At 40.7% G+C, this 9,826-nt stretch overlaps 1 protein-coding gene across 2 annotated transcripts in view; it reads left to right on the forward strand.

Annotated features, from left to right (window-relative positions):
- ubr2 (ubiquitin protein ligase E3 component n-recognin 2) overlaps positions 1–9,826 on the forward strand; it is a gene marked incomplete at its 3' end in the record, with an annotated part of 31,370 nt that overhangs the window by 10,527 nt on the left and 11,017 nt on the right. For both annotated transcript variants that reach the window (XM_024296512.2, XM_024296513.2), the window contains 17 exon segments: positions 20–119; positions 1,547–1,675; positions 1,747–1,930; positions 2,009–2,070; positions 3,200–3,310; positions 3,376–3,441; positions 3,507–3,623; positions 3,709–3,769; positions 5,621–5,745; positions 5,815–5,867; positions 6,403–6,505; positions 6,574–6,622; positions 6,694–6,848; positions 7,646–7,748; positions 8,224–8,333; positions 8,412–8,489; positions 8,568–8,740. In XM_024296512.2, coding sequence (XP_024152280.1) covers positions 20–119; positions 1,547–1,675; positions 1,747–1,930; positions 2,009–2,070; positions 3,200–3,310; positions 3,376–3,441; positions 3,507–3,623; positions 3,709–3,769; positions 5,621–5,745; positions 5,815–5,867; positions 6,403–6,505; positions 6,574–6,622; positions 6,694–6,848; positions 7,646–7,748; positions 8,224–8,333; positions 8,412–8,489; positions 8,568–8,740 — 1,779 coding nt within the window.

The following is a 9,826-nucleotide window of genomic DNA, read 5'->3' on the forward strand; positions in this document are numbered from 1 at the left end:
CCTGTGACTCTGTCTGCAGGTACGTCCTCATAAGCGCCCCCTCAGAGTGGAGTGACTCCCTCAGAGTGAAGTTTCTGGAGGGTTTCGATGCTGTGCTGGATCTCCTCACCTGTATGCAGGTAACCTCAGAACAAACCGTCTCAACCTCTGTTAAAACCTGTGTTTAATACGGTGGCCCTGATGGACAAATCACATCAACAAATCCCTCGACGGAAAAGCTTTTATAGATCACAACTAAAACACAACAAATATGTAAAAAAAAACAGCTTTACATTTCATAAAACAAAAACTCCAGATTTTAAACTGTAAAAAACAAAATGTTTGTCTAAAATGTGGATTTGTTTTTCATTTTTGGAAGAAATTCAATTTACAAAAGAAAAAATAATCTCAAAACAACTTATATTCAGTCCTATCTTGTTCCTATTGACCATGTATCCAGTAACGTATAATTTTAGGAAAAACAGAGTCTATATTTATAGATATAAACTTTTTAAGGTTAAAGATTTTATCACACAGGCAGGAAGAATATAAACAGACCTAGCATAAACCAGTGGCTAAAACTGATATTATATTTCCTTCCTTTAAAAAGAATAGCTTATTTATATTCATGTAAAAGAAACAAAACTTATTTGAATAAATTTGGAGACCCTTTAATAATTATATTAAAAATCTAAACCACGATTAGACGACCAATCAACTATTAAATTAGTCGACGACTAATTTAATAGTTGATCAGTCGTTACTTTATATTATATGGAGTCAGAGTTTAGTAGAGTTCAACAAAGTTGTGAATGTTCAGGACCAAAAAATGCACTTTTGCAACGTCAACTTTATCTTTAGTGAGAAATAGTTCCTCGACCTCATCAGAGAGATCAGGAATAAACTCATCAAACTCATTTTGACAGGTGACCTTTGACCCTATACACCTGTTACATATAAAAATTATATTCAATTATGTCATCTTGGGGGTGGGACAGCTGTCAAAATGATTTTGATGGATGCTGTAGGGTCAAATGTCACCTGTTAAAATGAGTTTGATTGAAAGTATATTCCTGATCTCTCATTTGATTTGATCTTGTTTTAATCCCAGAAACTAATGAAGGACAGAAGCATTCACGATTCATTTAAAGTTGAATAATCTATCATCTTAATCGTCTTTTTTTTAGTTTAAAGTTAATGACGGTTAAGATTTGTGTTTTACATCCAGTTTGCGAACAACCCGATTAGTCGACTAATCTGAAAAAATAATCAGTGATTAGTCGTCTATTAAAATCATTTTCCGTGACAGCTCTAGCTAACAAACAATCCAACAGATTTTTGATTTCAACTGTTTGGAATTTTGCAACTTCAGCTTACAAGCTTTTTGTTAAGGATCGCTGTGACAGTATAAGATAAGAGAAGCAATGTTCATTGTTACGTTTTTAGATGCGTGTTTTAACAAAACGTCACATGATACAATGTCTTATTTTTACAAGGAAAACTCGTATTATTGAAGTCCCTGTGTTGTCCTGACTCACTCTTTAATAAACTGTCGTGTGCGTTTCAGGGCATGGACCCCGTGGTCCGACAGGTGGGGCAGCACATCGAGATGGAGCCGGAGTGGGAGGCGGCGTTCACGCTGCAGATGAAGCTCACTCACATCATCTCCATGATCCAGGACTGGTGCTCCACCGACGTGAGTGGACTGACCCCGACTGAATCTAAGGCGTGTCCAGTTTGGAGATGAGACGCCGTCTCTGTGTGCAGGAGCGCGTGCTGATCCAGGCCTACAGGAAGTGTCTGAGCGCCCTCACTCAGTGCCACGGCGGCCTCCTGGATGGCGAGCCGCCGGTCAGCCTGAGCATGGCGGGTCACTGCGTGGAGACCTTCAGGTACCAGGTGTCGCAGGACAAGGTGTCCATACATTTGCCCGTCTGCAGGCTGCTGGCAGGTAAAAACACGGACACTGACTGATACGTGAGCGTGCACGTCGTTTGATTTCATGGTGACACGTCTCCTCCCCCCACAGGGCTCCACGTCCTCCTCAGCCGGACGGAGGTGGCGTCCCGTTTCCCGGAGCAGCTCCCTCTGGTCGGTGTCGTGATGTAAAACGTGCTCCAAGAGATTAATCAGTGATCAGTAGTGATGATTGGCTCAGACTAGTGCGGCCGTAAACGATTATTTTAATAATCAACTAATCACAGATTATTTTTTAAGATTAGTCGACTAATCGGGTCATCCGCAAAGCGAATGTAAAGCACACATCTTAACCATCATTAGCTTTAAACTAACTACAAATAAAGAATATGAAGATGATAGATTATTAAATTTTAATGAATTGTGCAGCTTCTTTAAACATGTTTAAATCAAATGATGTCGGCATCTGAAACAAGAAACTATTTTTCACTGAAGATAAAGTTTTGATCTCACTGACTCAAATATAACTAGAATTGTTGCATTACCTGTGATGATGCTAGTGTGAATGTTTTTTGCTGAAAGGATTTGTATTAATCACTGAAGGAATTTACTGAAGATGCAAAAGTTATTAGAAAAATGTTAAATTTGCTATAAGACTGGAAATTTCATGAAAGAACTATGAAAGAATGCAGAAGTTGACCTAAATTTCTGAAACATTTGTAGTAAAATTGCTTAAAAATCCCTAATACATAACAAAAATATGTAGTGTGTTGCTTAAATATGAGCTAAACTCCAAATTGGCCCAAAAGACCTTAATAGATGCCAAATTAGCCAAAAAAGCTAACATGTTAGTAAATTCTAGCTAAACTCCAAAATAGCCTAAAATTCCTCAGTAAACTAAATTAGCCAAAGATGTTAGCATGTTGCTAAATTATTAGCTAAGCTCCAAATGAACATATAAAAACCTCAGTAGGTAACACATTAGCCAAAAATGTTAGTCTGTTCCTAAAGAAGAAGTTGAACTTTAAATTAGTATTAAAAAATCCTGTAGATAACTAATTAGCCAAAAACGTTAGCATGTTGCTAAAATAGAAGTTTAGCCAAAAACGTTAGCATGTTGCTAAAATAGAAGTTTAGCCAAAAACGTTAGCATGTTGCTAAAATATTAAGTGATCTCTAATTTTTTTTTAAATACTATAAAGTATTAAAATATAGTCAATTTCAACAGTCGGTTAGTCGTCAATTAGTGGACTAATCGTGGCAGCCCTCGCTCTGACCCTCTCACCTTCTGATGTGTCCTCAGGGTGAACTGAGCCCCCACCTCCTCATCGAGCTGCCTCTACGCTGCCTGGTGCTCTGTGCCCAGGTGCATGCTGGGATGTGGAGGAGGAACGGCTTCTCTCTGATCAACCAGGTGAGTGAACCAGGCAGGTGGTGGTCTGGGACGGCGCACTGAGGACGTCTGCTTCCTTCTTTCAGATCTATTACTACCACAACGTCAAGTGCCGAATGGAGATGTTCGACAAGGACATCATCATGCTCCAGGTATGTCCACCTGCCGGTTCTGCCGGTTCTGCTGGTTCCACTGACAGCTGTCTGCTCGTATACAGGCGGGGGCGTCCATGATGGACCCAAACCACTTCCTGATGATGGTTCTGAGTCGCTTTGAGCTGTTTCATATCTTCAGCTCTGCAGACATCAGGAAGAGATTCAGAGAGGCCAACAGGGTGGGTCCAGACTGTTCTGGTTCTGGATTACCTCACAGAGTTTTGTTCTGTGCCGACCCGGTCTGTCTCTGTCTCTGCTCCACAGGACTTCGTCCAGCAGAACACCCTAATTGAGGAGATGCTGCACCTCATCATCATGGTCATAGGTGAGTCGGTGACTGTCGCCATGGCAACAAAAAAAGAAAAAAAGTGCAAACAAACAATAAACTCTGCAAATAATGAAGTGATGACAAAAGTGGATTATTAGGGAGAGTTTCTGCTGATGTATCGCAAAAGAACAGGAGTACGAATTTATAAACGAACGAGAAATTAAATGAAGATGAAAGTGTTCAATGTGTCATTTGGTTTGAGTATAGCCTCAGATTAACAAATTAACAACATAAACTAAAATGTCTGTAATAAATATAAATAAAAATGAAAAAGAATCTAACTTTACTCAGAAATTTAAATTAAATCTAAAGGCATCAATCTGTAAAAAAAACCCAACTAAGATTATCCATAAATTAAAGGGTACGGTCAGTCAAGGTAAACTGACAATTTAAAAGTTACTCTTTTTTTTCATCTTTTACTAAAGATTTACACAAAAGATGAAACTCGTTTCATTGATGCCAACATGTAAAAACTCGTGTGCACAGAGACCATCATGAGAGGAGAGTCGAGTTCTGTGGCTTTTCTCCAATATGGAGCCAAACACAATTCGATGAACCACAGTCTCTGGAGGTGTGTCTCCTCCAGATAAACACGACTTACAACAGTTACTGAGAGAAAACACATCAGAGTTCAGGCTGGGAGATAAGAAAAGAAAGAAAATCATGGATTTTTTTCAACTTTATTTCACGATTTCGATTTTTTTTTTTCACAATTTCTTTAAAATAAATTCAGATTGACAAAAAAGGAATTACAATGATTTTAGCTGAAATAATTAAACACATTTGAACAAATGTGTATATTTATTTAAATTTTATTTCAAATGTACTGAAAGAAAAAACACAGAGGAGGAGCAGATGGGATTTAAACTCACGGCTGTCAACAAGCGTTTGCCTTCTCGCTCCTGCAGCTTTTCGTAGAAGATTGTGATAAAATAATCTAAAAAACGACAGATCGTCAGCTTTGGAGATCGTAAGACGATTTTATATCGTCAAATCGCCCACCACTAATCAGAAATAACTGACAGTTACAACGTTCCACTCCTGGTGCAGCTAATAATCTACTTCTGCTTTTTATTTTCATCAATATTCTTTGTTTGCAGCCACATTTTGTTTTTTTTTTTTATTTGCAGCAGTGTTTCTTTTAGTTGGAACATCATTTATTTTTTATTGGCAGCAGAATTTCTTCGTTTGCAACATCATTTGTTTTAGTTGCAACTTTATTATTTTTTTTGCAACAACATATTTAAATTTTTGGCAGCAGTTCTTTTATTTGCTTTTTTTGTGTGTCTGTTCACTTACCTTTTTTGTTGCGATGCCAGTTCTCAGCCACAGTAGACGAAAAGAAGAAAATCTGACTTTAATCTCCCCCGCAGTTAAAACATGTCATCTACACTTTGCAGAACTTATACTTAATTGTCTTATTTTACTAGTTTATGTCAGGACCAGTTTTTTAAAGTCCTAATATTTATTTATTATTTGTTATGAAACATATTTATTATTTTGCTGTTGTTCAGCGCACGTCCGCCACCTACAGTTGGAAGAGGTTTGGTTTGAAATGTCTCAGTGTTTTGTAAATCTCTTGAGACTTTTTCTTTCACAGCTCTATTCTGATAGATTTGACACCAAGTCTGTCATATGAGTCTTTGATTGGTCAAAGTTTAACCTGGTTTAACTTCAGACGTGCGCTCTATGGCTGCATGTTTTTGTACGGAGAGCCCTTAAAGATGGGTGAGACTTTTGAACGTGGAAGCCCAAAAACACATTTCCACGTAGACTGTTCAGAGTCCAGGTCCTGAGGGTCGGTCTCCTGTCGTCTTCATAACCAAAACCTCGGTCTGTGTGATGCAGGTGAGCGCTACGTGGCAGGTGTGGGCCAGGTGGAGCCGCTGGAGGAGGTGCGCAGAGAGATCATCCACCAGCTGTCCATCAGACCCATGGCTCACAGCGAGCTGGTGAAAGCTCTGCCCGAGAACGTGAGACCTCCACCGTCTGTCTGCCGAGCCGCTTCGTCAGTCTGTCTCACGCTGTCGTCTGTCTTCCAGGGGAACAAGGAGACGGGTCTGGAGAGGGTCATCGACAGCGTGGCGTTGTTCAAGTCAGTCGTCCTGCTGGTTCCCCCTTAACAACAGTGTGAAAGTCGGGTCTTCTCACAGACCTGCTATCAGTTGGATGTGGAGTTAGTTTGTAGATCATTAGCACCAGAAGTAAAAATACAGTCGTATGAGGACATGTGGCTCCTCCTCCAAAGACAAAACTGTAGGTTCAAAGGTGGAACGACCTGCAGATCTGCTTTGATCTGCCAGAATCCAGAAACCATAATGTAATCAACTTGAATCAGATTGTTCTGTGGCAGAGAGAAACAGCTTCTCTCCGGTTTGAACTCTTTATATCAGTGATGTGTTGCATATCTGTAAAAAGCTGCTTTGAAGTGTTAGCTTCACCTTAATCGCACGAGGAGTTACGGCTGAAAACCTAAAACCTCCTAACTGTTGCGGTCACCAGTTTAATTGTTCTATTTTGCTAAAAAAAAAAAGTTTTTCAACCAAAACAAGGAAAGATGGGACGTGAACTTCCTGTGAACCATCTTGTTTGGACTGGAGGGCGTGGCTCTGATACTGATCTGTCTGCAGGAAGCCGGGCGTGACGGGGCGGGGCCTGTACGAGCTGCGGCCCGAGAGCTTCAAACACTTCAACCTGTACTTCCATCACTACAGTAGAGCGGACCAGTCAAAGGTACGGGGGCGGAGCCTCTGACGGCTGTGAGTGCGCGGTTGCCATGGTAACAGTGTTTTACGTTTCAGGCCGAGGAGGCTCAGAAGAAGCTGAGGAGGCAGCGAGGTGATGACGCAGGTGAGTGAACCGTCCCTCTGGTGATGTGAGCAGCTTTGCCGTCAGTGACTTATCCCGTGATCCTGCGGTAGCCCTGCCGCCGCCGCTCCCCCCACCCCTCTGTCCGCTGTTCGGCAGCCTGGTGAACCTGCTGCAGTGTGACGTGCTGCTGGCCGTGGAGAGCGCCGTCCTCCAGTGGGCCATGGAACCAGGCGGAGGAGGCTGGACCGAGTCGATGCTGCAGCGGGTGAGTCAGCAAGGAAGTTGAAAGTAGAGACTGTCTTTTGTGATCGTTACTATTAAAAACCCAGAAGGAACACGAGTTTAGTAGGGCTGGGTATCGGTTATAACTTCCAGAAGTGATTCGATTCACAAGAACCTGAATCAATTTGATTCAGATTTTTTTCCAATTCTTTCGATTTTAAGTTTACAAATTTATACACATTTGTTTAGAAGTACATTAAAAATCTATTGTTTAATTTTACTATATTTATATTAATCTGATCCAGTTCACATATTGTAAAATGTATCAGTGAAATAATGAGATTGTTAATACCATACAGAGTTACATGGATTCTCTAAAGCAGAAGTTCTACCAAAAATGTTCCAAACATTGTAAACATTGTTCTGCTTCTCCTGGAGGACTTTTCAGTTTGGCCGCTAGGTGGTGATCACGCTATAAAATTACACTTTATTCAAGAAGAAGACGACAGTATGAGAGAAAAACCAAAGTTTTAGACCACAAATAGTTACTTTAACAATTATTTCCTTAAAAGAGTTTGGAGAATTAATGCCTGTAGGTAAATAAAGACGTTCATTTAGTCATTAATGTATTTGTTTGGTCAACCAAACGTTAGCATTAGCCGTCCTATGGGAAATTCTAAGGAATGTTAGCATCAAGCTAGCAGACTTTAGCTTTGTGTGCTAAATCGATTTATATCTTTTGTGAATCGATTATTGATCTATTAAGCTTAAATCGATTAAATCGATCAATTGATTTTTTTCAACCCAGCCCTAATGTTTATACCTGTGATGTGTGTACAGGTGCTCCACCTGGTGGGCATGGCTCTCCTGGAGGAGCAGCAGCAGCTGGAGAACAGCAGCGGAGAAGACCATGTGACCTTCAACTACACCAGCAGGATTACATGTAGGCAGCTGTGCACACACAATGCTGCTCTCAGTATGACAGGTGTGAAAGCTCACCTGAAGAGAGGTGACCCGACACTCGCCAGGCTGCTTAAGAAGTTTGACAGACATCAAATTAAATACCATTAGACCATCATCACGTCGTCGTTCAGGCCACTGTCATGTGCCTACAGGGGCTCCATCGCTTTTCTTTGCAGCGGCGGTTTCTGTTTTTGTTTACAGCAGTGTTTTTTATTATTTGCAGATGATTTTTTTTTGTACGCAGGAGTGCTTTTTTAGTATTTGCAAGTATGTTTTTTTGCAGCTGTTTCTTTATTTGTAGCTGTTTTTTTTAAGTATTTGTATATTTTCAGCAGTGTTTCCTTTTTTTTTTTGCAGCATTTCTTTTATTTGCAAACTGGCAGCAGCGTTTCCGTGTCATATTTGTCCACATATGTGCACGTGAGCATGCATGAGTGTGACTGTGCTGTGTTCAGGTCCAGGAGAAGCTCCCACTTCTTCAGGAAGTATCCTGGCTCTGCTAGAGACGCTTCAGAACGCCCCTCACCTGGAAGTCCACAAAGACATGATCACCTGGATCCTCAAGGTGAGTGCTGACGCTCATTCATCACCCAGGTGTCTCTCACACAGAGACAGAAAGACGTTTCCTCTTTGTGATCCACAGATGATCAGAAATATCAAGATGATCCGAGAGCGAACATCTTCAGCCTCCAGCATCCCCGTCAGCCCCGGAGGTCACGAGGTCGGACTCTCTTCTCGGCTCACGTGAAGCTCCCTGACCAGCACCAGAGGCTGACGGTGTGCGGTTCTGTCTCTGCAGCTCATGAGAGAAAAGGAAAAAGCAGAGAGGAAGAGGAAGGCGGAGATGGCGCGGCTGCGTAGAGAGAAGATCATGGCGCAGATGTCTGAGATGCAGAAGAACTTCATCAACGAGAACAAGGAGATGTTCCAGCAGAGCGGGGAGGAGATGGGCGTGTCCACCGTGGAGCACAGGTAACACCTGGATGAGACTGTGACGGGACCAAAACTCCAAAACACATGCAGGCGTGCTAAAACAAGAAAATGAAGGTGTTCCATACATACGGAGGCATCTTTAAGCTCATGTAGGCTCATTAAAACATGCGTTCTACCACTCATACAAGCGTTAAAGCACATACAAGGTCTTCTCGTGAATTTGTTTTTGAGCTGTTCAAATATTTTTTATCTTTTGGTTTATGCATATTTATATGCAAATGTAAATCCTACACAATTGTGATTTTTGCAAGGTGTTTGGACATACTTGTGGATTTCCACATATAGTTACGGATGTCTAAAAGACTTTTCATGCTTGACCCACCAAATGATCAGTTTTATATCTCTTAGACGGCGCACATATCACATTAAAATGACGTAACTGATCCATGAATCACTGTTGAATTGCATAAGAACAACACAGTAATCACGGACGGTTCACGTACAGTTGGCATGACAGGTTTCCCGCTCCCCCAGTCCGGCTCATCGGGGGGTCGGGTCTCTCCGCACTCGTAGTAAATGGGTCATGGGAAGGCGCCGGGTACGGACTAGAGCTGCTACAAACAATTATTTAATAGTTGCTAGTTAGCTTTTTAACTACAAATAAAGAAAATTAACGTTTAATGAATCGTTCAGCTTCTGTCCATCAATTTCTGGTATTAAAACAAGATGAAATCTAATGAGATCAGCATCTGAAAGAAGGAACTATTTCTCTCTAAAGAGAGTTTTGGTCTCACTGACTTAAATATTTAAAAAAAAGATTTTTTTTGTAGCTGAACACACAACTTTGTTAATCTTTACCAAACTCTGACACCATATAATAAAATGTTTATTCTGCTGCTTATTGCCCTGGTACTGAACCCATAAAGGGACATCAAAATAAACAAAAAAAAATAGAAGAAAACTTTTTTTTTTCTAAATTTACTTTGGGGCTCAATAAAAAAACTGAAGATTAAAAAAAAGAAAAAAAGTTGTTTGGTTAATAATAATAATAATAATGGATTAGATTTATCGGCGCTTTTCAGGACACTCAAAGCGCTTACATTGTGTATCCATTATTCATTCACA

Source organism: Oryzias melastigma, linkage group LG15 (assembly GCF_002922805.2).
Source record: "Oryzias melastigma strain HK-1 linkage group LG15, ASM292280v2, whole genome shotgun sequence".
Lineage (NCBI taxonomy): Eukaryota > Metazoa > Chordata > Actinopteri > Beloniformes > Adrianichthyidae > Oryzias > Oryzias melastigma.